Here is a 26,517-nt window from a genome sequence, read left to right as displayed (position 1 = left end):
TAAAAGAATCAAAGCAACACTTCAGGTATGTTTTTGAAGAAAGAACAACATAAAGCTAAAAAAAAAAATCTATTTTCATAACTCCACCTTGAATCTTTACTCAGTCATAAGGATTCATCAGTTTTATCACTTTTCAGAAAAAATGTCAATATTTCTTTTAACATACCCTGAAAAAAATCACCAATTACCAATTAACTGAACAAACCAATTAACATAACCTCACATTTTTGGACTGTGGGAGGAAGTCAGAGTACCAGAAGAGAAGACACTCTGGCACAGGCAGAAGATGGAAAGTGGGATTTGAACCCAAGACCTTCTTGCTCCAAGGCAACCATGTCCAAGTCTGATAATAATTCTGTAGCTTCAACAATTATGATTCAATTAATGAGACATAATAATCTCTACACCAGATTTATGAGCAAAGGATCTGAACTAAACCTTAAAATATAGGTAAGCAATTTACAAATAATATAGTTAATCAACACTTTTACAAATAAACAAACAATACAGACAACTAAGTAAAAGAAAGGAAAAAAAAAAAATCACGAGGCCTGAACCAGTTCCTCCCTCTTGACCTTCTGATTGGTTGAAATCCTCAAAGAGAAAGCGTGTAAAACCACCCATGGAAAGCGGACCCAGCAGCAACAGGTGCAATGCGTTTTTTCAGACCGGTATTGCGTGTCAAACCCCCTTTGAGGATATGGTTACTTCCAGACAGTGAGTGAGCTACAGGAAATCTTCTCACACGCAACAATTCAGAGTCCTTCAAGGCCCGTCGGTTGAAACTGGCCCCGGGTCGCCCTTCATTTCCTCGATGGCCACAAAGGGAGATCGTCAAACGGCTCCCAGCTCACACTGTGAGAGCCCTAACGTCGGAAAAGCCTCGTCTATGTTTTACCTACATTTTTCGGCAAAACTTCAGTTCCTTCCGCCGATGCAGAGACAGGGGAGCAGCTGTCCAACTTGATTTAGTGAGCCGCTCTCAGCGACTCAAAATAAAAACATACACAAAGAAGTTTATGTATTTCTAAAAATATTGCTGCAATGCACTACGTATAACACAAATTATTTAAATTGTACATGACTTAGTAAAGATTTGACATGATATTTTGTTAGGAGGATTTTTGATCCTTTAAAGAGACGATGGCAACAGAAGTCTGATGACAGGTAGAATGGGATAATTTTGCAAGACTCAACAGCATCTTGCATTGTGTCATCAGAATATTCTCTGAACATCTGATTCCTCCAACAAAACATCTGGTCTCTAATCTCCTGTGCTGTCTACAGTGTCAGAGTTAAAGCCGACTGCGCGTAAAGAAACAGGGAGAACATCTGAAAACTGTCAAACAAACATAAAAAAATATTTTTAAATATATTAAAATATTGATATTTTTATGGGATGTCTGGCTAATTAAAATTATAATTTACTCTTTTCATTCCAGACCAGAATTTTAAAAAAATACATTAGAAAATAGCAGAGTCATGCTGTGGTTGGAATAAAAAAAGTTCAACATAAGAAAATATTTAGAAATTTGTTTCTGTTGTTAGTATGATTTTAATTTAGAAAATATTAGACTTTCTTCTTTATTTAAATAAATCCACAACTACAACAACTTAACCTATCACAACAGAAAAATAATCAACCACGTGATGAATTATGGATTCAGTTTCTTATGCAAAATGTAAGAAGGTACATTAAAGAAGCTTTAATTTACTGAGAAGTATTTGCTTTATAAAACTAAACATTTAAACATGCAGCAATTTGACATGAGGAATGTGGGAACATCCAGAGCTTTGTTTCCCCCTGCTGGTAAATCCTGTGCATTGCAATCACCTGCTGCAGCTGGCAGTCACAGTGTGATTCTCCTGAGCAAACGTCTAAATCTGGAGTCAAAAGCATTTCACATACTGTAATGATTGAAAACATCTAAATCAGGGGTTTCAAATACATTTTGAAACCTCTATTTCTTAAACGGCCAGTTATGGCAGGATTTATAAGTTAAACCAATTAACTGCTAAAATATTAATCAATAGTTTGTCTCCATTGAACAAGTTCCTCTTGAGTATCTTTTCATACCGATTAGTCCCTTGTGGATTTCATTATTGTTTTTGTGATTTAAAAAAAAACTTAAAGTTACAGACATTTCTGTGGAGCCAATTGCAAGGATTTTTGCAATTTTTTTGGTTATTTGAAGGAAAATTTGTCTTTTTGTTACTCACCATATCAATCATGGACTATAACTTTACATCAAGTAAGGCTGAGGTAGCATTGCATTAGGAGGAAGACATACTGCCACCTTCTGGTGGGAGGTAGCATTATGTTAACATAATGTTTTTGGCTTTTGGGGAAAATTTGCAATAAACTCAGAATTTTATATTAACGCGAAAAATTGCAGGCAATTGTTGTATTTACAGAATTGCAGAGTTGCAAAAAACTGGAGGGACTGACGGATGTAATTTGGCAGTATACACATAAAAAAGTGATTTGATTGATAAAATAATATTTAATCACACAAATGTTATCTTGAAGTTTCTATTTATGTGTTCCTCTGGAATCTAGAGGACCACATAAGAAGCTTCAGCGGACCAGATTTGGCCCACGAGCCTTGAGTTTTATACATGTAACATAGATGAAATGAGTGGCTCATTAATAATAGAGATCTGCAGGCCTTCATAATTCAATAGAGGGCTGGAGTTGTACACTTCGGATATAGTGAGTCAAAACAAGAAAAAGTCCAAAGAATTATCGTAGATCAGGCGTTGAAGCCCCCAAGTAAGTCCTGAGGTCTGAGATGTTTGATCTGATGAGTTTGGCTGGGATGGTTGGCATGTGGAGCCTCTGATAGGCAGCAAACCTGTGACAGCCTCCAAAGGAGTAGTAGTAATTTCCTCCCTCTCTGCCTTTGATCCAGAGAACATCAATAGGAGGAACAACACTGATGTCTGGTGTCTCCTGGAAGGAAAGGCGAAACGTCAATTAGGGCACACAATAGCACCAAAGCACGACACATGCAAGTATTACAAAAACATGTTTTAAAGTGAAATAACTTTCTTGCGCTTTCATAATTAAACTATAAATATATTATTATTAATTCAACAGTTCTGGGGATGTCTGGCAACACATAAAAAGGTTCTTTATAAAAATATGCACAGTGCAAGGAAGAGCAATAAAAATGACTCACGATGTTTGCATCATTTCAAATCACAACTTATAAAATTTATGGATTTGTACAATTTAAAACCTCACAACTGATGTTTAATGTGAAAAACGATATGCTTATATTGAAAATTCAAATTTTATTTAGGAATATGGAGAGATAAAAATGGTGTGACAGGAAAATGCTATTTAATGCAACCATGTGAACATAAAACAACTAAATCACTTGACTTCACTTGAAAAATATAGCAAGAAGCATAATGTCAAAACTTTTGTTTTAAATATTCAAGTGTGTAAAAGTATATCATGTCACAATTCCCACTCCTTAATCACCTAGATTATCCTGCATTTACAATCCATACATATAAAAGCCTGTATTTAATAGTTATTTGATATAGTACCTATATAATTTTAACTTCCGTGAATGAACAATAATTTTTTCCTTAAATTTCAGCATGAAATAAAAACACCAACAAAAATTGACTAAAAACGTGATATTTTATATCCAGCAATAACCACAAGTTTATATGACAATTTGAACAGTTTTATGTATTGACATTGTCCAAGTTCAATATTCAGATAATACCAAAATTTCACTCCACTTACTATTACACAAATGTGTGCATTAGTTAAATTATACATTTACTTAGTCAAACAATGTTTTTATGTTTCTGGTAATGGTTTATTTTTGGCTTTGTATAGAATTCAAGTGTCACCTTATATTAACACATAACTAGAATTAATTGAATAATATTTGAGAGTTTAATGTATAAAATGCATGACAAAGACTGGTTATACCACAGTGGTAAAGAGCTCAAACCACCAATCAGATAATTACTGTTTAAGTTGCGAATAAAGTTATTTACCAGTGTAAGCTTTTGATTTAAAATCAAGACAACATTTTCCTGTAATAACACAAAAACGACTGCTTATGTATTCATTAAAATAATTAGGTTACCTTAATGGTATCCATCAGACTCTGGACTTTCTGCTCGTCCAGCTCCGAGGGAAATGGTCTGATGATAGCCTCCATAGGAACGCTGTGAACCTCCTGGATGGTGTCCGAATGGACCGACCTGTTGTTTTCTGCCGCGCCACATTCAGTGGGTATGTTAGACATTTTTCTACTGAACTCAAAAATCTGTTTTAGCTGCGTTTTATCTGCCCGAAAAACCCGAAACATTGGTTAAAGCTTCCTGGCATAGACACTATCAGCTGCTGTAAGCTACTTCCTGAACTTTTTCGTCCGTTACCAACGGAGGAATTTGATTGGTCATCATCAACGTCCGTCAATAAAAACGCCCCGCCCTATTTGTAACTGGTCTGCAAGGATGGAGTGAGTGAAGTCAACTTTTTTCTTTTTTTCTTTGTTAATATTGTATTTTTTTAGCTCATATTTTTAGCCGTTTAAGATTTTGGTAGTAAATGCCTAATAACAAAGTAACACTAAAATAAAATTACATTCTACTGGAATTTAAACAAGTTATTGTCGTCTTTACGTTTTGCTTTAATGGCGGCCTAGCTAAAAATGCTACAAAGTGAGGTTGTTTCATACTTCGGCGTGGTGCCTCCTCCGACCTCTTAAATGTTAACAGCGTTTCGCTGTTTATTTATATTTAAACAATTAGTGTGAATTAATTAATAAATAAGTAAAATGTGAATTTTCCCGGGTTTCACAATGTATTCCTGTCTGATTGAATGTATTTATTATGTAAATAAATAAATAAAACAAAACAAAATAATTAAATAAAAAAAGTGAACAAATATATTTTAATTATAATTTTAGTCAAGAAATTTTGGATAACTCTTTTTTATTAAAAAGTTCGCAATTTATTTTTACATTATTTGACACTTTAATTGTTGGTATTGACAGTACATAGGAGTGAAAATACTCCCATGTAAAATCACTCTTTTACATCCAAAGAGTGATTTTTTGTACTACCATTTTCTGAGTTAAATTTGTCTTGAACAAGAAGATTTACATTTGAAACATATCTTTTTTTTTTCTTTGTGAAACTAAACAAACATTTTCATGTCTAATTTTAGGACAAAAAAAAATACCAAACTTATAAAAATATGTGTAGAGAATAAAGCTATTTGAGGTTTTTTTCTATGAAAAACAAAGAAGTACTGAAATTAACTTAGTAAGTAAATAACAGATCATTTGCAGCCATGACTTGAACCAACTATTTTATGGAAAACAGAAGAACTGATAAAATTTGTCTGATTAAATTTCTCAAAATAATTTTGATATACTTTTTGTTACAGTTGTCAGGTGCCACTGTGTAACAGCTGTGTATGGCCCAAATACCCACAGACCATTGACTTTCCAGGTAAAAAGACAGAATATCATACCAAACGTAGATTAAATAATAAAGATCATATTTTTGTTTTAGTCTTACTAATGTGTAAGACTAAAGAGAGTTGATAGATCCAGGAGATGTGTTTTAGTCTTACTAACACATCTCCTGAATCTATCAACTCTCTTGCCTTCTCTCGTAGAGTTGGAAAGATAAAGGAGTGATGATAGTGCTGATAAAATTAACAAACTGTTAGCACATTATTAAATTTTTTAAATATTTTCAATTATTAAGGTTGTCATATTTCATAAAAATTTTATTTTAAGTGTGTTTATGTAGGATTAAACTATTGCAAAACGCCTGTTCAGATTAAATGCTTGTCATTAAAATTCACTTCAGCAGTTAGTCAGCCGGTTACAAAGAAGACATAATCTTTGATGACAGTACTTTTAATGAGGTCCTTGTTTTGTTTTGTCTGCCGTCGTGTGATGTCGGTCTGCTCCTTCAAAGCGATCAAACTTTTCTGTGATTTTTTATTTTTGCAGAAATCTTAACAAACTAGCTGGGTTGCTGTGGTGACAAAAAGGACATCATAGCTTCGCACAGGTAAGTGGAAATCATTAAAGAGCTGCTGCATTCAAGCAGAAATGGTAGTATTATTGTTTTCCCACACAAAGCCACAACAACTTTTAATGAGACAATTAAAAATGATTTTTTGGACAGGACAGGCAGGTAGTTATTCTGAATTATTAGAAATTCTTTGAACTAGAGTGACAGCGCTTTTCATGCTGATTAATTGGTCACACAGGGATCAGTTACAGCATAAAGGAGGTTTATATAGAGTTTGTAATAATTTACCGTGATCTCAGTGTGGTATAAACTTTAATAAAGCAGAGGAAATGTCTTCTGATGCAGGTGCTGGTAAATGTGCTAAATGTTTTGGCCTCATGGTCAATATCAGCACGAAGTTTAAAATTCACTGTCAAATTTATTTGTATAGCACATTTAAAAACAACAACTACACCCAAAATATAGTAAATAGACTGAAACTGTTAAAATGAAGCCATAGCATGTTTTGCTTAATTTTTGTTGGACACAAATCAAACATGCACTGGTCAGAAGAGACCAAAATGTAGCTTTCATTTGAAAGCAAAATGCTGTTTGAAGGAAGGCGAACACTGCATTATTCTGAACACACCATTCTCCTGGAGAGAAAAGGTGGTGGCAGCATCATGCTGTGAGGAGGCTTTTCTCTAGCATAACTGTGGATGCTAAAGAAAAACACATGAGGTGAAACGCAATCCTATTAGATGCTGCAAATAACTTCAGATTGGAGCAAGATTACAAAATTATTTTGACTAAACAAGGTTAGAGAAACATAAGTTTTTGGATTTTTATTTGTAAGAAAAAAACAAAAAGCAAAAAGGGGAAGAAAGTCATGTATCTGTGCTGTATTGTACTCTAAAATTTGCACTTTTTCCATTTTTTTATCTGTACAACATAGTGAAATTTCTGCTTTGCTGTCATTCAGAATCCATATTAAACACAGAAGATAAACCAGCATCTCATGATGAGAGGGAACCCTGTCAGTTAAGGCGTATAGACATGCAAATTAGCTCCGGTGTTTTGGTGTTTTTGGAGTCCTGCTACACTCCACACGACCCTCTGCTGTCACAGCAGGGCCGCATTCTACTTGCTAACATATCTCAATTACTCAGATTGAGTTAGTCACACAGGTACAACAGCAGGTCATGGAAGAACAGTTCCCACATAATAATTTGCTGTTAATATTAGATTTCGCTCCCGGTGGGATTGTCACACATAGAGCAGCTGGAGAAAATTACCTGCCAGCTTTTAGCCGGAGAAGCAGGCTATATTTATTCCTGCCTTTTTTCCTTCATCGTTCTTTCTTTTTCTACACACTGACATGCCTTTTAAAGTGATAATTATTCTAATGCTGATTTCCAGCCTTCAAAGTATAGCTTTGTGACAGACGAGGCTTGTGAAATCACAACACGATTTAGCAACAGTGGATGTTTCTCCGTGACTGATTCGTGCAGTGATATTAAAGGCTTTGCTGGCTGAATCTGCAAAATTATTTTTCTGCTTCCTCCTTGCAGTAAAGCGTTTCAGAATGAGATTTCTGTTTAATGATCTTTTGGTGCCTTGAAATAAATTTGCTTCCTGTATTCAAATCCAAAGGGAGAACAAGTGGTGCTTGAGAGTGAGGTTATTTAGGTGTGGACTGAGCTGCTGTCTTTCTTTTCATTTACACTTAGCTCAGTTCATTAACCTTACAGTACCACCAGAAGCACAAGGACATTATTTCAGCACTTAATGCTTAAATATAAGCACAGAAAGCCTCTGAAGAAGCGTTACATATACATTATACAAATCAGCCAATTATTTCCTTTAGCTACAAATCGCCTCATTTTTTTTGATTGATTTCTTTGTATCTTGTAATAGCCAATAAAGAAAAAGGGTAACACTTTATTTGACGGGTTGTGAATAAGACTGTCATGACACTGTCATAAACATGACACATCATAAACATGAGTAAGTCTTCATGAATATTTATGACTTGTCATAAAGTGTCATTTGGCAAATCATGACACTTTTAATATAAAATGTCTGTTATGACAACTTGTAATTAACCAAGAAATCATGATCAGACATAAATTTATTATAAAACTTTCACTGATTGAACTTTAGCTTTAATAACATAAAATTGTATAATTTTAAAAGTTTAATCAGTAATAGTCTTCTTTCCTAGGAAAATGAATGGTGCTCCTCGTCAAGTAGTATTGTGCTTAGGTTTTTCAGCTTCACAATTTTTTTTTAAATATTTTATATATGGTCCAGAAGAAGCGTATGTAATAGTCGGAGATCCACTGTACGGTTGAGGTTGGAGCCATTCTAAAAGCTTCAGACATGCAAAATTATTTCTGACGTGTGTTTGGACCTATTCTCCAACAACTGTGTCCAACCTTTATTAGTAAATTTAAGAGTGAAGTTGAAGAATTAAGTGGTAGTTCTCTTTTTTCATCATTTCGTCCACCGTTAGCAAAGTACCAGGACCATTGGGAGTGAAGCAGTCCCTCAGTATGATGCTACCACTACCTTTCTTGGCTGTTGTTACAGTGTTGTCAGGTTCGAAAACCTTGAGCTGCTGCAAATTTCAGTCTAGCTTGAAGGCTTCAGTTTGGGAACGACAACTCTCTCTCTGGGTTTGTTGATGTTAAACTTGCCTCACTTCCTTCCTTTCATCAATGTTCTGCCGAAAAACTAGATCTGTACTCTGTAACCTATAGATTTAAACATATTGGGTTGATAAATGTTAGAATGAATAAAATGAATCAGCAAAAACTCAAATTAATACAATATACATGCCTGAATGTAAACTTCTGACTGGAATTGTCTATTGTGCAACAAAGAAATTAAATGAACAATGACAAATATTTGCCACCCATTTCTTGAAATGTCTGTAAACTATTGTTATTGAACCAGAAAACAATCATGCGTTTTAATCTCCTTTCGGTCTGTAAAACAATAATCACAGCAGCTCTGCAAATCCTAAAATCTTCTGGCTGTGAATCTTTTCCTGTCCTTGTTTCTGCATGCATTGTACATAAAGGAAAGAAAGGAGCTATTTAAGGAGTGCCCTCTTTGACTTTTGCTGTGCTGATGACAAGTTGGATATCGTAGATGCATAAAAATGAGATTTTGACATGACTTCAAAAAGAGAAGCATACGGATGAGGTGGACCCTCTGCCAACAGAGAGGCGAGGAAACAGATGGGTTTTTACACAAACAGCACAAACATCAAGAACACTGAGTTAAAGAGCTTGGCAGTCTCACTTGATGAAACAGTGAGGAATGGAGGAGCTTTTAATGAGCATCTCTCCTGTGATGCAGAATGTGAAAAGACAAACTGTTCGCTCTTAAAGGGAAAGTTACAGTTGGTTGGTCCTGACTGGCTGTGCCGGATGATTCTTCGAACGGTTTGTTGGGCGGTCAGTATTAATGCTAACTGGTTTACAGTTTGCGTCTGGATGGGAATTTGGTGTTTTTTTTTTGTCAATATGATAAGAAATGTGCAGATTGAGTTAAAAAAAAAAATAATTCTACGCAGCTTATTTACCTGATTTGAGAATGAATCATTTGATGGAGTAGACACCGTCTAAAAATGGCCATTTTGTTAAAAAGAACATATTCAGCCCAATAATTAAACAAAAATTGTACCAAAAATATATACATTTTGTATTTAAGATTAAAATAGCCATTTTTTGGTAAACCTATCCAGATCTCCTCAAATTCAGTTCAAATTCAGTCAAAAAAAATAAACCAGATTAAGCATATTTTACTGTCTAATTATTAATCGGCTAACCCAAACAATAGTCAACAGATCAGCCTTACACTGTTATTGATGATAAGTTGATTAGAAACGGCTGAGCTTTTCACAGGTTGATGTGTATTTCTTAGCTGCAAATGCATCTTTAGTTACACAAAAAAATCACATGTTCATTAAAGAGATGCTATGTTTAAGCAAGAAACAGTTTTATTTTAAAAAGTAATTGGACTGTTTACTTGTTTTTCTAATACGCTTTAAAAATACATAAGTGGTTAAAAAATTTTTTGCAGAATGTGGAAATTTTATATCCTATTAATTGGTTAATTGTCAGAATAATTGATAGACTATTCCTTACTAAAATAATCGTGAGTTTCAGGCGTACTTTACCTTATTATTTAAGTGTCATGAATAATTCCTTCAGCAATATCAGCAATTGTTATTGCTGATATATAATAACAATTGCTCAATATCAGCAATAATATTGATAACCACAAACCCCAAAGCTTCCATCAAATAATTTGTGTTGATTTGTTTTTGTAACCTTTTCTTGTTCAACACATTTTGTTGCATTTTTGACCAGTGCTTGCATATAAAGGATGCTAACATTTAAAACAGTGTGTGAAAACCTCCCAGAACTCTTCCTTCAGCTGAATCCACACTTATGTTATGCTGGAAATACATTTGTTTATTTGTAATCTTTGGAAATCAGCCAACAGAGGGCGCCAGGTGCAAGGGAAGGGTCAAAATGAGCATGAGTCAAAAATTAGTTAATTTAATTACCATAAAAAAGAAAATATTGTTCAGCTGTGAGAAACCCACTTGTACATGCTGCTGCATTGCATTATTTATTTATTTAATTTGGTCACATTAATGTTGTGGTACAATCGTCTTCAGATTTTTATTAGTTGATTAACAAAGGAAATATTCCTTGGTTATTTAGAAGTTTGTTTCACCATGGAATGTAGCCAGTGCTGGACACAAAGTCATCAAATTCTGCTTGTAAACTTACGTTATTATTATCTTTAATTCTTACCTGTGAAAGGTAAAGGCACTAGGTCCACTTTGTACTGTAAAACTGTTTAAACTAGTCCATGCAGCACGTTTTCCTCACTGCCACTTTCAAGACGGCGGTGACGTAGTACGTATTCATGCCTATTGTCCAATCAGCGACTTCTCAGGTCTCCAAATGGGACATAGCCTTTTAGTTTTGTCAATGTTGTAACTCTTCATTAATGTTCTTGTGTTTTTGAATTTGTTGAAGTGGTTTGCACCTCAGGGCCACCGTAGTAACTCCTAGAATGATTCATGGATTCTAACAGATGCTGCTTATTAAAATTACGTTTCTGCTGAATGGTTGAGCTTTCTATTAAAAAGTTAGTTCTTAATGAAAAATAATAAACTTTTTAAAATCCCAAAAAGTGACAGAAATTGAATTTCAATTATAATAGTATTGTTTACAAATATATGATTATTTTGATTTTACTTTTTAGATGTATAGTGAGTGACTCAACATAATGCATTGCACTTCCTTAAAAAACTTTTTCACCTACTGCCATTATAATCTGACTTTGACTGACCTGAAATATAAATAGGATGAAACTATCATTAATATACCTGTCAGGATAGTAGATTTTGCTGGGCGTTTAATTGTCTCAAAAAATTATTGCGATAAATGATAATATTGTTTGAAGACCTTTTTACACTGATTTAATAGAAATTACGTAATAATACATGCGATTTCCTGCCAAAGATAGAGACACTTTACTTTCAAAAGAACACTTAACACTGAGACTGAAATAAATAAATAAAGCAACCAAAAACTAAAATAAAATAGATTCTCAGTCTCCATTAACAATAAAGGTACTTGAATGAGAACAACATAAAGCCAAAGTGGAAATAAATACTGCATTCAATCAAGAGTGCAGATTATGAAGTCTATATAGTATATTGCCCTTCAGTAATCATTAGATTTAAATAGAGAAGATATCCGACTGCCTGATGCAATAGTTCAAACTACTGGATTTTTTACCCCGAACGACAATCTTAGAACGTTCTTCGTTCTGAGATTGTCACTTGTGTTGTGTGTTACGGTAGATCCTCGTGGCCGCTCCGATCTAAATCAAAGATTTGCCCAGACTGGGAGCTGAACGCAGCCTGTTGAATGTGACCGGTAGCCAATCAGAAAGCGCGGATTCTCCTCGTGCTTTCTGAGGGGAAACATGGAGGGAATCCCGAACAGCTCACACGGTGCAACCAGAAGTCCAGCAGACATCGGAGATGATATGTGGAAACATGAATATTTATTCAACATTTCGTGCAAAAAATATATAAATAACTAGGGGAGGAGTTGGAGCGAAATTAATACCAGAAAACCCGGCAACTTTTCAGCTGTTCTTCGTTAACGTGACATAAAACGGTCATAATGATTTTCATTCAGTCAGACTGACACTCACCACATGCATTGCAGGTAGATCGTAGTAAGGAATTGATTAATGCCTGGTTTCAAAATTAGTGAACTGGACTTATTATTTTGTGTCCATTGTTGGACACAACACGGTTCAATCGAACCGTTATACCTTGGATTCATGTCGGCTAATGTGTCTCAGGTTTTGATTATGGGCCGACAATCGGCGACATAAGATCGTGCAGCGCGCGCTGGGCATTACACTAAGAAAATAAGGGAGGGTCAGTGGAGAGCACCGGAGTTTAGCCTTTTTTCATTCAGTGTCATCAACAGTAGGAGAAAAAGGCAGGAAGAAACGATATAGCCGATAACTGAAATTATATCGATAGTTTTAATTTATTGTGCGATTAATTGATTTGTCATTTATTGCGACAGGCTTAATCATTAATATTAAAAAATATTATTAGGTTGTGTTAGATCAAGTACATTATTTGATTCTATGTAAAAGTATGAAGAATATTCTTGCAGCTTGAGGAGTTGTATAAATAAATAAAGACATTTTTAACAACAGAAAGAAAGATAGTTCATCTGTGCTGTATTTTTGTAGCTTCAGATGAAGCAGCAGTGATTCATGTAATTGTTTTATGATCATGTTTTGGAAAACGGAAATGCAAGAAAAATATGAAAACTGTTCATTGCAAATTTGTGAAAAATATATAAATTTAATACCTATTTTAATATCACAACATATGAATAAAAGGCACCAAAGATTAATTTTTTTAACTTAACTTCAGGCCAATTCAGTTTATTTATATAGCAACAATTCACAACAAATCTCATCTTGGAAAATTTGGAGACAGATTGGTCTAATTTACATTTACAAATATAAAATTCCGGAACACCAATACAATCATGTATAGATTTATATTTATCCAATTTGGGTTGAGCTATGATGCAGTGCAATCAAATTTAGTTAATTATGGCAGTGGTTAAACTTTTTCTTTCTGAGCAAGCCCAGTTGATTGAATTGAGTCGTTAACTTTACAGCAATTCCTCATCCTGAACCAGTATGCGGTGAAATGCTCAGTATCCGCTTTAAGGAAAAGTTGTTTATAATCAGAACTTGCTGTATAAGTAATTGCTAAATCAATTATTATGGTACAACTACATGCGCTCCTTTAATTACCTCAATAATCTCAGCTGCACTGAAGAGGGTTAAACAGTCGCATTAACACTCAGGATTTGTGCAGTAACCTTGTGGTTACCCTACACCCCCCCAGCAGACAGAAAGCACTTATATTTTCTCTCTGACAGTCACTCAGACGGCAATGATGTTCTCAAGTCAATATCTCTGAAGTTTGAGTGTAGCATCCTCAATTTTGCAGGGCTGTTTTTAATAATTTACCTGATGTGCCCTGAGTGTTAGAGGCGGTGGGAGGCGCCGGCTGCTGCGTCGCTCTCTAGACTGTTGCAGAGATATGTATGCAGGGCCACAGCCTCCCTACCGGCCTCTCTCTGCTGATTGTTGTTACACACAGCACTCTCATGGGTGATGTAATTGGATTCCATGGGTCCCTATTTTACAGTTCATTGCCGTGTAATGAAATCAGTTATTTACTTTCATCATAAAATCTGATAGGGGGCAACATCTGTTGGGGTAAAGTTTGACTGAATACTGCGTATGAATGCTGATGTGCAAAGGAGCTGCAGCACTCTGTGCATTCAGACCAGCACTTTGTTGCTCATCTTTTACTCAGTGTGTAAAAACAGAAGCAACAATTTATTGTTTAAATGTGAGCAATGCAGCGAGCAACAGTAAGCACAATCATGGAGGAGAATGCTGTGCAGCACATTGTCCCCTCTCCACTCTGCTGTCTCATTATGCCGCTGCTCTGCTGCTGGAGGACACTGAAGGACACAAGCGATTGAATTCAAGTGTTGTATATTCCCTGGAAACCAATCAAGAAAAGCCCCCAGAATAATAATCCCTGTCCACTGTCGTGATTCATTTTTATTTTGTTCCATATTTTTCTCCGGCTTTTGAGTCACTCAGGAAGGGTAGTTCCAGCATAAAATCAATGTTCCATTAAAATTTAATGGCCAGGAAGGGCTTAATAGTGGCGGAACAGATGCCTCTGCTTTTGAGAACGCCAGCATCTCAAGAACTCTTACTCAAAGCGATATTGGTGTTGTCAGCCACTCTGATGGTTCTCCTTTTCACCCGCTTTGAGAACTAAAGATATTGGCATTTTTTCCCTCTCAGAGTGGGGAAATTAAAATTTAGGAAATTGACAGTAAAGCTCACTCAATCCCTCAAATATTGGCAGAAGAGGTGGCAGCTGATGGCATGTTATTGTCTAAGTATAATTACTCACTCTGTTAATGTTGACTAAAAGCTACTTCAATCAGATACCAGACTCACTATCTTCTGAGTATGAACATCTGCAGATCACAGTGCCTTGCAAAAGTATTCGCACCCACAAAAGTATTCAAAACCACAACGTTCAAATTATCGACTGGAAATATCTGTGACAGACCAGCACAAACTAGTCGATGAAGTAGGAAAATTATTGTTTCTTTCTAATTTATTGAAAATCAGAGTGTGTTGTGGACATTTGTTTTGTAGAACCATTTTTATTACAGCCCTGGAAAAAATTGAGAGGCCACTAAAAATGCCCTACCTTTTTATAGGTATATGTTTGAGTAAAATTAATGTTGTTCTTTTATTCTATGAACTACTGATAACATGTCTCTGAATTTCCAAGCAAAGATTTTTGTGTTTATTTGCAGACAATGAGAAATGGTCTAAATAACAAAAAAGATGCAGTGCTGTAAGACTACATCTTTCATTTATAAACAACAATACTGATGTTTTAAATCAGGAAGAGTTCAGAAATCAACTTATGGTGGAGAGTGGAGTAACCAGGAGGTTTCTATTACATTTTTTCCAGAGCTGTATGTTTCTATCGGCTTTTCACATCTTGAGGTTGAAATTTTTATCTTCAAAATATTCTTTCCTCTGTCAGATTGTATGTAGGCCTGTCACAATAACACATTTTGCTGGACAACAAATTGTCTCAAAAATAATTGCGATAAACAATAATATTGTTGTTTTGACACCATTTTCAAGTAATAATTTGATATTGGCATAATATGGCAAATGCAAACATCATAAAACAAAAATCTGGAACTGGAAGATATTTAAATGTCAAAAATGAAATAAACAACCGAAAACAATTTAAAAAATGGAAATAAAAACCACACACAACAGAAACCATAAATTAAATGAATTATGTCTCTGCGAACAAATGTTAATCGAGCTCATTTTAATTTATGACACAATGAATTGATAAAATCCTCATTGCGAAAGGCTTAATTGGAGAGAAAACCTCTCTGCACATCCATATTTAAGTTTTGCCACAGACTTAAATGACTTTTGGTCTGAACTTTGACTGATCCAGTCTAACACGCATAAGAAGATGCTTTGATTAAAAAATTAATTCCATTATTACTCTGTTCATGTGAAAATCTTAAAGATTATATTTCGGGATTATTATTTAGCTCTATACATCTTCCAATCAATGCTGACCTCATGGCATGATTCTGCCACCACCTTGCTGTGTGCTTAGAGTGAGCTCTTTCAGTCAATAGCTTAAAAAAATGAGTTAATTTGTTGCAAGTAATCAAATTGAGTTCATCCAACTAAACACACTGATTTTATTAAGTTTTTATGTTAAACAAATAAATTAATTTTGACAAACTTAATTGGGTTATATGTAACAAATTAACTAAAATTTTTTTTTTAGATTACAAGTGCAGTCTCATTTTTGAGTGTATAATCATCTTATGCCTGCTGGTTGTTTATTAAAGTTATCTAGGAAACCTTTGGGTAAAGAAAAGAACAACCATATTTATACTGAGATTAAATTTCACACAGATGGATTTTCTTTATTCAACATTTGGTTGCACTGGATTTTATTTAAGGGTATCAATGTAAAAGGAGCTGAATAGCTATGTACACTAGTATAAAAAAAATATAGTCTAATTTCACTAATCAGACCTTTTTAGACATTTAATTTATCCCACTAAATTCTTATTCTGTTAAATTTTTTTCTTTAAATTTGCCTGCAAAAATTCACCTGTAAATGTGCTGACCTTCTGATGACCAAAGCAAAAGCAATCAGCTAAATCAGTTAAGTGGCTTTTAGCAGCTCGACTCAATCTCATGCTGATTGCCAAGCCAAAATGTTTGAAGGGGAATTTTTGTAGTCAAATTTAAAGTGGAAATAAATATATATCCATAATTGCATTCAATTCTAATGAGACTATAATCCTACCAAATTCCCGCTTTTTAAAATTTCTATATAAAAAGAGAAAACAGTGCCTAATTTTGCGTCCACTTCGCAATTAATCTCCATGTTATGTTTTTCTATAACATAAAGTTGTTTCTGGTTGTAAAGTAGAAAAATGCTTTTGCAAGGCACGATATGGGAATTTTTGCTCGTTTTGAAATGTACAAAAATACAGAAAATCTAATTTATTAAAAATAAATTAGGGCATTTGAAAAGAAATACAAGTGGACTTGCTGGTTCCTTGTGCTATTGTTTTTATTAATGTTATCATTGCTATTGTTGTCATCATTATTAATTGTAGCAGAACAAGATAAATGAAAACACCCCTCAGCAATCATGGCTTAAGTTTCTTCATACTGGAACGGAGAGAAAGAGAGAGAGAGATAAGGAGAGTGAGAGAGAGAGAGAGAGAGAATGAGTAAGAAGGTGGAAAATCTTAATCAGTTTTTTTTCTTTGAGGACCATATGGATGGTTTCAAGCAGCCAACCATATGTTGAAGGCTTTTGTCATGGAAATCAGACTTTTTGGCACTTTTTCATTGCGCAGCCAAGCCGGGCACATAAATAGAAAGAAAAGAAGAAAGGAAATAAAAAAAATATCATACCCAACATGATCAGATCTTTGAGAAAACACAGAGTTGAAAGTTGTTGTTCTAACTTATAACAGATTCTTAATCAAGACGCTCCCTGATTCACATGGCCAACCAGACTGCAATTGGTACCTGCTTTTGTCTTTTCTTTTTAAATAGAAAAAAAAGACATGGATAGAAAAAGAGCATTTAAATGTCTACATGCATTGTGATATTATTGCTGTGATATATTTACAAATATATTTACAAAATCAAAGAGGAACAATGTTTCCCTATATCTAAATGCAATATTTTTGCTTGTTGTGCCCCTTTTTTCTGGAAATAGTTTTTCAATACTGCCAGGTTTAGATGCAAGCCTGCATTTACTATTTTAATATGCTCAGTGCATGTATTTATCATTTTAATACACATCCCCCATGTTGTGGAGATACTTTATTGTCCTCTTGCACGTTTATATAGAAAAACATTTTTTTAAAAATCTTTTGGAAGCAATTTTTTTTTTTTTGTATTTGTGTAATATTACAGCGATGTTCCAGATTGTGTGTCCTACACGTTGATCATTAGACAGGTGGTTTGGATGCTGTCATGCAGTGATTCAGCTGAAGCACTACACAGGATGATGGTGAAACATAGAGAAGAGGATGAACAAATAGAACAGAAGGTCCTCTTTGCTCTCCTTTCTCCTCCTCAGCTTTGCTTCTTTTTTTTTCTTTCCAGAGCGAGCTCAGCATTACTGCGATAGTGCCATCCATTTGGAATATGCAAATAGCTGACAGTGCATTTGCCTGCTGGTGCTTGACCTTCCCCTTGGAGGTCGCTCACCGACTCAATTACGCTCCCTATCTGCAGTCTGTCTACAAACACCTGTTATCCTCCCACACTCCGCCACCCTCCGCCAATCCCACTTCAGCACATCTAATGCTTGCCGCGTCTGTTCAGAGGCAGTTGGGACAGGGTGAGGACGGCTGCTGCGTAGGGAAGGGATGCGGGGGGGAAACAAAAAAAAAAAACAGAGCTGCGGTTTAGAAGTGCAATGCTGCATGTTATTTTATTACAGCAATTTGAAAAACTTTCGTTCCCTGGAAGTTAATGCCAAGATCGTTTTAACAGTGCCGTTAAAGAGAGTACATAAGCTTCCTTCAAACCATTACACACTTTGGTGTATTTAAATACTTTATTATGATTATTATTACTGTCTGGTTGTGTTTTTAAAGTAGAATAAAAATTATTAGGTGAACAAATAGCGACCCCGTGTCAGTTGTGGAGTCATGACCTGCTAATCTTGGCGTCATTATTGCTGTTGCGCCTCTGCGACTTTAGCACACCCAAGACCTTTTTGTTTTCTGATTTTCAGTGTAGACCACTTCTGAGAACTTATTGCCTGAGATTGAAAGACAAAAAAAAAAGAGGCCAAAAATCTCCGTCTGTGAGGAGGTGGAGGGCTTTTGGGAAACAAAATCAATAATTTTTTGTCATTGTTTTCTTTTTATTGCCCTAAGTTGAACAAAAACAGAACAGCTGTGATTGTTTTTCCATGTCAATTGCTTTTTCAGTCATGTTATTGCCACAAAACATAAAACTAATTTTGCATTCATTCATTGGAAGTCCTCTAGCACTGGTACTGTACATTGTTCCTCTTTAAAACTAAGTCCCATGGACTCTCTACAGTTTTCATGCATATAAACATTTTCTTTGAAGATCAGCAGCATCTTACAAGGTCAATGGATGTTCGTTTTTTTAAATTACAAACAATAAATAAATACATGATAAATAAGTATTCAATAAATAAGCAAAATAGGATGAATAAATAAATAAGTAGATAAACAGGAGGATAAATAAAGTATTTACATGATAAATAGATGGTATGCATCTACTAAACCATGGGCGTAGCTTTGAGCGACATATAAAAACAGACAAACACAAAAATTTTTCACTTTGTAACTGAGGGTGTGAGAGTCCGTACGTTCACTCTGAGGTAATACTGGTGGAGGGGGGAGCACCTCAAATACGGGGTCGAGATTACTCATTATGACTGGACGAGGCACCATGGAGGCAGCAGTGTTTACGCTAGCCATCATGGTGGAGGAAGAACAACAAGAGTTTTAATTGCTATAGATGAGTGAACCGCTCATGGCACTTATTAGATCATTTGGTCTGGCTCTCTGTGAGTGTGTGTTTTTTTTGTTATTTTTTTGTCCAAGTCTGTGCATCAGGGTGAGACTATGAATCGGATCGGATGGTGGAAGTAATAATACCTGCTCAACAGGTCAACATTTTAAAATCGCTGTTCCTGCAGAATTGATCTGAATGACGTATGGTCATCTTATAGCTTATTTAAGATGAGTTCTGTTTCATGTACCCACAGTTACAAAGAAGCTTTTGATCAACAAGAGATAAAAAGCACAAAAAAATAAATTTAGAAAAATTAAATAGAAAAATAACATCCGTTGAATTGAAACGTTGGTGTGGAAAAAAGGAGGGTTTGTCTTTTTTTTAACCTTTTAAAATGATCTCCCTTTTTTGCAAATACTGTCATAGTTCACATTTTTGTAAAAAGTTTATGTTGGCAGTTGCAAAAGAATTCAATTCTTAGCAAATAAAAAGCAGCATAAAAATACAAGAGGTCATTTTGTCTCTAAAAAACAAAAGAACACTGTTAGTCCTTTTTTATGTTTTTTTTGTTTGTTTTTTGTTACTATTTCCTATAAAATATCAGGAATCTAAATATTATTACTATTGATATCAATATTATTATAGTCATTGATAAAAATTCACATGCCAGGCCTCATATATAATTGTGTTGTAAGTGTGGGTGTGCATTCATGTATGCGTGTGTGTGTGTAAACGTGTTCCCACATTGGTGTGAGGACACGTTGCTGAGTTGTGTACAACTACCATCTACAGTCTCTATTTGGGGGAAAAGGTTGATTGATTGTATGTTTCTGTGGACGATTAGCTACTGTGCAGGGAAAAAAATCCAGCATCTTTTGAAATTGTCTTTGCCATAATCAGTTATCAGAGTTTCTTCACGTAATCTCAGTGAAAATATTGCTTTCTAAAAAAAGGGAAGAAAAAAGGCATGGAGGGCAGAGTGATCAGGGTTATTGGTTGTGAACCTTTGAAATTTTGCTTCTCTCGTGTGTTAGTTCTCTGACCCAGAGTCGTCTTCGTCCGCAGAACCCTTGAAGCAAGCTGACTCATAGTGCTTGTTCAGGTAGGACTTGAGAGCAAAGGTCTTATTGCAGCGCTTGCATCTGTAGTGCTTGAAGGCAGAGTGTGTTTGCATGTGGGCGCGGAGGTTTGAACGGTCAGCAAAGGCTTTGCCACAGTGGGCGCAGGCGAAGGGCTTCTCCCCCGTGTGAGAGCGCATGTGGCCCTGGAGCAGCCAGGGCCGGCTGAAGGCCTTGCTGCACACGTCGCACTTGTGCTTGAGGTCGTGGGTGAGGATGTGCATTGCCAATGCCGGCATGGACACGTACACTTTGCTGCAGGTGGGACACTTGCGGGCCATCTTGCTGTCCAGACTGCGGTGCGTCTGCTTGTGTCTGCTGAGGTTGGAGGAGGTGGCGTAGGTCTTCCCGCACTCGTTGCAGGTATGGCGAGGCACCCCGGCGCTCCGCTCCTGGACCCCTCCGTTCGCGCTGCTGCTTCTCGAGCTGGACCCACGAGCCTCTCCCTCTCCCTTTCGCCGGGAGCGCCCGTCGGAGATGAAGAAGGCATCCATGGTGTAACCCTCGGCCAGAGCCTCCGATTCACCAGTGTAGAAGCCGCTCGCCGTCATGCCGGACTGCGGGCTGTCGGGGTGCTTCAGGTCCGGGTCGCAGTACTCCCCTCCGCTGCTCACCTGAGTGTACAGGGGGTCCGACACCGGCGACGCTAGCTTATGCTCCATCTTCTTCTCCATCTTCTTCTCTCCCTGGTATACAGATGGTGTGATGTAATCCTGGATGTATCCTGTGTAAGAGACAAATAAACGCAGTTGGCCAGAGGTTGTGATGGATGAGAACATGGTGACACATCTGTGATTACATTATTTCAATCTTGGATGGCAGCCCTTTCTCAAAGTAGTGAAAGGATGAGTGGCAGCACCAAATCTCTTACTAAACTCCAGTTATTCTCAGCAAGAGAGAGAAAAGTGACACATTTAGCCTGGTTTACCATCATGCAGCTGCACCATATTTTGTAAACTACTAAAATATTTTGTCAAGGGAAAGGGATGGCTGAATTTTATCGCAATATTTTTATGTTATTATTGTGATGACAATAAAAAGTATGGTAAAAAAAACAAATGTTTAAGTAACTATGGCTGCACCTGCATGGCTCAGCACCACTAACACAAATACTGCTCTTAAAATCTTTTCCCATTTGAAGCAGGCTTCTTCAGGTCGCCACTTTCCAAACCACATACTCTAACAGCATTTAATTATATTTTCAAATTTACTGATATTTATTGATGCTTTCATAGAACAAGTAGTGGAGAAACTTATTGATAATACTGTCTTGTTTTGTTTGTTTGTTATTAATTGAAATTTATCAAGAAAACGATAAATCTGTATCCTCAGTGTAAGAAATCTTTCACAATAAATGATAAATACACCAATTGCAATTTTCTGACCGATCACCAATTTTAAAAAAAAAAGTTAAAAAGAGTTTGACTGATACAGATTTTTTTTGTCTGACATGTCACTAAATATGGCAAGAAAGTTGCTAAGTTGAAAACAGTGAGCTGAATATTATTAACTGCACACATGCAGACATGGCCTGGTGGGCCAGTCTGTCAATCCCTCTCTGACTGGGACGGTGGCTGATTTGTAGATCTATGAAGTCGTAGAAAAGATCCGATTTTAGAAATTAAAAAAAATTTGGGCTGATTTATTGGTGCTTCTCAGATTTTGTTTTATCATTCTTTGCTTTAAATGTCTTTAAATGTGAGATTCCAGAATGAAGCATAGAGTAACTCAGCGCGGCCCCTGCCCCACTTGTTGCTTCTCATTGCCATCCAGCTTGTTCTTGACACTCATCCTTTTTAAAACTAAAGTTGGAAAGCTATGAGCTGTGGCAAACTGATATTTTTCTGAATTACATTGTTAGATTCTCATCATGACTCAGTGAAGTTAATCATATATGAGATTTGATTTTCATAATTTATCATAGTTTACATTTTCATTAACACATTTTTAGCTGCAACCGGTTCATCACAAAAATAATCTCTAATAGGTCCAATTCATTATTACAATATATTACCCATTTATGATGCCAAGAAATAGAACTATTCCTATTCCTGCAAGTCTGTGATATTGCAGTTCTTCCTCTGAATCAAGCATGTGGCGACAGTGGGAACATGATTGCAGCACATTATAGTATGCTGGATATAGTTGAAACTAACCTGCTGCTATCATGTTATCATGATAGAAACAGCAATAAAGCCTGCTTATTGCTGTGGCTGATGCAGGTAGCCACAGCACACTGGGAACTGTTTTTGTGTTTCTTTCAACATGTTCACTATAGGATGCATTTTGGTTGGCATAATTCTCATCCTTCGTTTTTACCTCCAGAGAAACTCTTGAGACAGAGCAGCTAAAAGGCTTGCTGGCAGCTAAATGAACCCAAACAGAGGTGGATAGATGCTGAAACGGTGTGCAGCTCAATAAAAAACTAAATGCATTCAGTCTTCTGGGTTGATATTTTTCAAGTGCAAACTCAAAACGTGGTGAAAATCTTTTCCTGAGACAAATAGTGCATAACTGCAGAAAAAAGCCATTCCGAAGCGCTGCGTGCAGCAAGCAGTGGAAATTAGGTATTGACTGCTTTTTAATGAAATTCAAAGTTTTGAACTGATCAATAACCTATCATCTGTAAAATAGTGCAGCTGTTGGTAGAGTCCAATGCAGGAGAAGATAGAAATAATAGCATGGAACAGATCAAGTGTCTTAGAGACACAATAATAGTTTATTGAATGTAGTTTGCTGGAGGACTGATAATGTGAGACATGGCATCACGCACCATGTTTCCAAAGAGGGTCACCTGTCTGCAGCAGCGAGCTTGCTGAAGTGCTTTCAAGAAACAAGCCATTAAGAAATCAGTTTAAGTGCTCTCTTACTACTGCTTCTCCATTCCCAAGGGTTTCGGTTCGCACACCCCCTTTGTCAAAGACGTGACCGTGACACCCGGGACAAGAAAACTACAGGCCTGTGCACGCGGCATTATGCTGCACTGCATGGCTTCACGAGTTTAAACCGCACAGATGGTGTTTGTCTGTGAGACGGAGTGACTTTCTTTCTAAAAACCAAACAAATGGATCTGTTTGTCAGCTTCATTCCTACAGCTGCTGCTAAATGCATAAATGCTGCTGTTGCAGTAGTGATGAGCAGCTAAATCCACCTGTTTTACAGCCACATTAGCAGCAGGCACAGAGAGTGTTTGCTCTGCATTATCGCGAGGTATATATTTTTTTATTATTCTCGCCAACAAAAAGCTGCGTGCGCTATCACTGTACGCCGAGGTGTTTACCGTGTTTCAATTACTCAAGGTCAGACACGAAGCTCACCATTTAGGACTCGCGCTGTATCAGCCTTTACAGCTCATAGACTCATTTCTGTAATGCAAAGCAAGCATGTAATTAATGGACCCTCTCAGCCACCCCTCTTTGTTGTTCGACAGACACTCAAGTCAAATGTCTCCACAATGGGGGGAAAGAAAATCTCCCGGAGCAGCAGAAGTGCTGACGTTAGGCTTTTCAGCTGCGCTGAGAAATCTTTTATTTTATCTCCTTTATTTTGGACTCAGCGGAAAATGATAATTCTTTCTTTCAGATGAAAAGCTTTTTGTCCAGATTATTATGGGTGACTTATTGTTCTTTTCTTCTGTTAATAAAAGTGCTTACTTTTCATGCCGTTGAACAATAGAGAGAAGAACAATAGAGTGACTAAAACTGTACAAATGGATTGTTAAGTGCAGGAAGAATAATTTAAATTCAGCACATGCAAAAACACATCTCTGTGAGGATAGTTATTTTATCACTACATATCTTGAGTTTTAAATGTTGGTTTATTTCTTATTTTGAATATTTGTTGGGTTTTTTCTTTTTGCAAAACAGTAAGAATAATTGTAATCTGGTTGCTGGAAATTTCACCTCGTCAGTGAAATATCTGAATAACAGGTGGGCATTATCAACAGGGTCTAGTTGTGCTCTGTGACTCCTCTCCTTCTGCTTAAACGACTTGGGGAATCACAACAAAGGCTCTCATGTGGCCCACCAAAGCGTGGCCACAAAATGGAAGCGACGATCCCAAAGCAGGCTGCGAAAGTGAAGGTCGCCCTTCGCCTCTGACCGGAAGCCCGGCCAGTCCGAGCATTGACCACAGCGCAGTTATGCGCCTCGTCTCCGTGTTTACTGTACAACCTCCCGTCACGTGATTTGCCTCATTGCTGCCCCGAGCATTTTTCTATCCTTATTCTTCCTCATTTCGGAGCTCCTTCAGCTCCTCGCCTCCCTCCCAGCTCCACTGTACAGTGTGTTGGTGTCTCTTGTGGCGGCAATAGGCCTGCTCGGCTGAAACTCTAACCCCTGCTAGTTTTCAAATGCCCGGAAGGAAGAGAAAGATGTAGCGGAGCGATGGGGGTGGGGAGACTGTGTGTATGCTCCATTTGGATGGGAAGAGGGGGGCAAGGGAGGATCGGACCATGATGGGACTCAAGGACAATAACAGCTAAGGACAAATGTATCATTTGATACTCATCTCTCACATTCATTAATTTTTTATTCCACATGATGAGCAGAAATTGCCAGCCTTGCATGTGTTTGTCCACCACAGGGCTCTAGCAGTTCTACAAATACGTATCCCAGCTCTTCTGATTAGACACATGTTTGCTTCCCTATTTACATAAACTAATCCGTGGCTGTGACCTGAATTGTGTCTGTCCTTCGCCGGAGTCAAAAAACAAAAGTCTGGGAGCATGGTGATGGGGGTGGGGTGCCTCGGAAGCGGATTATTTTGGATGTTGGTGCGGAAAATCAGCTGGATGCATGTAACGTGTCACATTAATTTACACAGTTTTGGTCGTTTTAGCTGACTCAAACAAAAAATGTCACCCAGCAAATGAAAAACCAGGCATGCTGAAATCACCGGCGGAGCTTGTTTACAGGACATCTTTAACTAGAGGCATGTTGCAACTCACCATTCTCGCTGAGGCGAACCCCCAGACTGGTCACCGAGTCTGTGATGGAGCGGGCAAAAGTGAACGAGTCGTCCAGGTGGTGATGATGGTTGGAGTTGGCCACATTGGACGAAGAAAAATCATCAAGCTTGATCTTCTTCACCAAAAAAGAGCGGGGCATGTTTCAGTGGATGAAAACACGGGGCTGAGAGAAACGCATGAGAAAAAATAAAAGACCCTCTGAGGACGCAAACAAGCGGAGCTGGCTTGACGGTAAATCCTTGTGGTTGATGTGGTCAGAAACATAAGACAAGAAAGGAAAAAAAAGATGGAAACCGGCGGAGAACGAGGCTGATGGCAGTGCTGGGTTGATACTCTTTGGTTCCCCCAGCGTCCCCCAGAAAAATAAAAAAATAAAAAATAACAGCGATCCTGTTCAGCACTGGATAGTTCCTGTGATGCAGCAGGCTTAAGAGACCAGTGAGGAAGAGAAGAGATGGAGACAGACAGAGAGAGAGAAGAAGAGAGTGCAACAGAGAGAGAGAGAGAGAGAGAGAGACTGTCAGACTAGCTGAGATCAGCAATCACGCCAGCCTTTATATGGGGCACAGGCAGAGGAAGATCAGGTGGTGCTGCGAAATGGAGCTGCTTAGCTTTAATCCATCAAATGTCCCCAGGGACACACATCAAATTACTACTGAACCGTCTGTGCATTCGCACACAGACAGAGGAGAAAGAACACAGCCAGACCCCCCCCTGCTGCTCCCCCTCCTTCTCTCTTCCCCTCCTCTTTTCACCCCGCTTATGCTCCATGCTCAGAGGAGGAGTAAAAGAGATGGGCAGACAATGGAGATGTGGATGAGAGCACACTCGGTGTCCTGTCCCCCATTGTCTTCAGATGAAGTGGCACAGTTTATGTTTGTCTTGCACCGGCTCTGCCTCCCTCAAGTCATCTCTGTTTCCTCAAATAGCCTCAAATCTTTCCTTCCCATGGTCGCACCGCACTGAACTCACAAACCAACAGCAGGCACTGAGTTTCTGTTTAAGAGTCCCGCTCCTTCTTCTTTTTAAGTTGAACTGGATTCCTGCACCGTTGAGGAGTCTGAGAGCTGCTCTGCTCAGCTCAGCGCTGCCGTCTCCCTCCCCATTACTGCTGCACAGATGTGTATCCTGCCATGCATGGCAGTGAATTATCTGATTAATTAA

The 26,517-nt window shown here is 37.2% G+C and overlaps 2 protein-coding genes and 1 long non-coding RNA gene across 4 annotated transcripts in view; 1 reads left to right on the top strand and 2 right to left on the bottom strand.

Moving 5' to 3' along the window:
• Nucleotides 1-1,588: 1,588 nt before the first annotated feature.
• Nucleotides 1,589-4,396, bottom strand: srxn1 (sulfiredoxin 1 homolog (S. cerevisiae)). Its single transcript, XM_055045806.1, has 2 exons — nucleotides 4,116-4,396; nucleotides 1,589-2,953 (listed from the first exon to the last, which is right to left on the bottom strand). Exons 1-2 carry the CDS (start codon nucleotides 4,338-4,340, stop codon nucleotides 2,744-2,746), a joined length of 435 nt encoding a protein of 144 aa, XP_054901781.1. The 5' UTR covers nucleotides 4,341-4,396; the 3' UTR covers nucleotides 1,589-2,743.
• Nucleotides 4,396-26,517, top strand: part of LOC129370114 (uncharacterized) — a 54,801-nt gene continuing 32,679 nt past the window's right edge. Inside the window, exons 1-4 of one of the 2 annotated variants that reach the window (XR_008607014.1) lie at nucleotides 4,396-4,493; nucleotides 5,426-5,490; nucleotides 6,003-6,063; nucleotides 22,710-22,798. This is a non-coding gene — a long non-coding RNA (uncharacterized LOC129370114). Of the gene's footprint in view, nucleotides 4,494-5,425; nucleotides 5,491-6,002; nucleotides 6,064-22,709; nucleotides 22,799-26,517 lie in introns of those variants that run through there. The other variant, XR_008607013.1, reaches the window with a different exon arrangement.
• On the bottom strand, nucleotides 16,802-26,033 carry scrt2 (scratch family zinc finger 2). Its single transcript, XM_055045803.1, has 2 exons — nucleotides 25,333-26,033; nucleotides 16,802-21,108 (listed from the first exon to the last, which is right to left on the bottom strand). The coding sequence occupies exons 1-2, from the start codon at nucleotides 25,490-25,492 to the stop codon at nucleotides 20,297-20,299; spliced, it is 972 nt and encodes a 323-aa protein (XP_054901778.1). The 5' UTR covers nucleotides 25,493-26,033; the 3' UTR covers nucleotides 16,802-20,296.

Source organism: Poeciliopsis prolifica, unplaced genomic scaffold (genome assembly GCF_027474105.1).
Source record: "Poeciliopsis prolifica strain line A6 unplaced genomic scaffold, Auburn_PproV2 SCAFFOLD023, whole genome shotgun sequence".
Classification (NCBI taxonomy): domain Eukaryota; kingdom Metazoa; phylum Chordata; class Actinopteri; order Cyprinodontiformes; family Poeciliidae; genus Poeciliopsis; species Poeciliopsis prolifica.
This window is presented reverse-complemented; position numbering and strand designations above follow the sequence as displayed.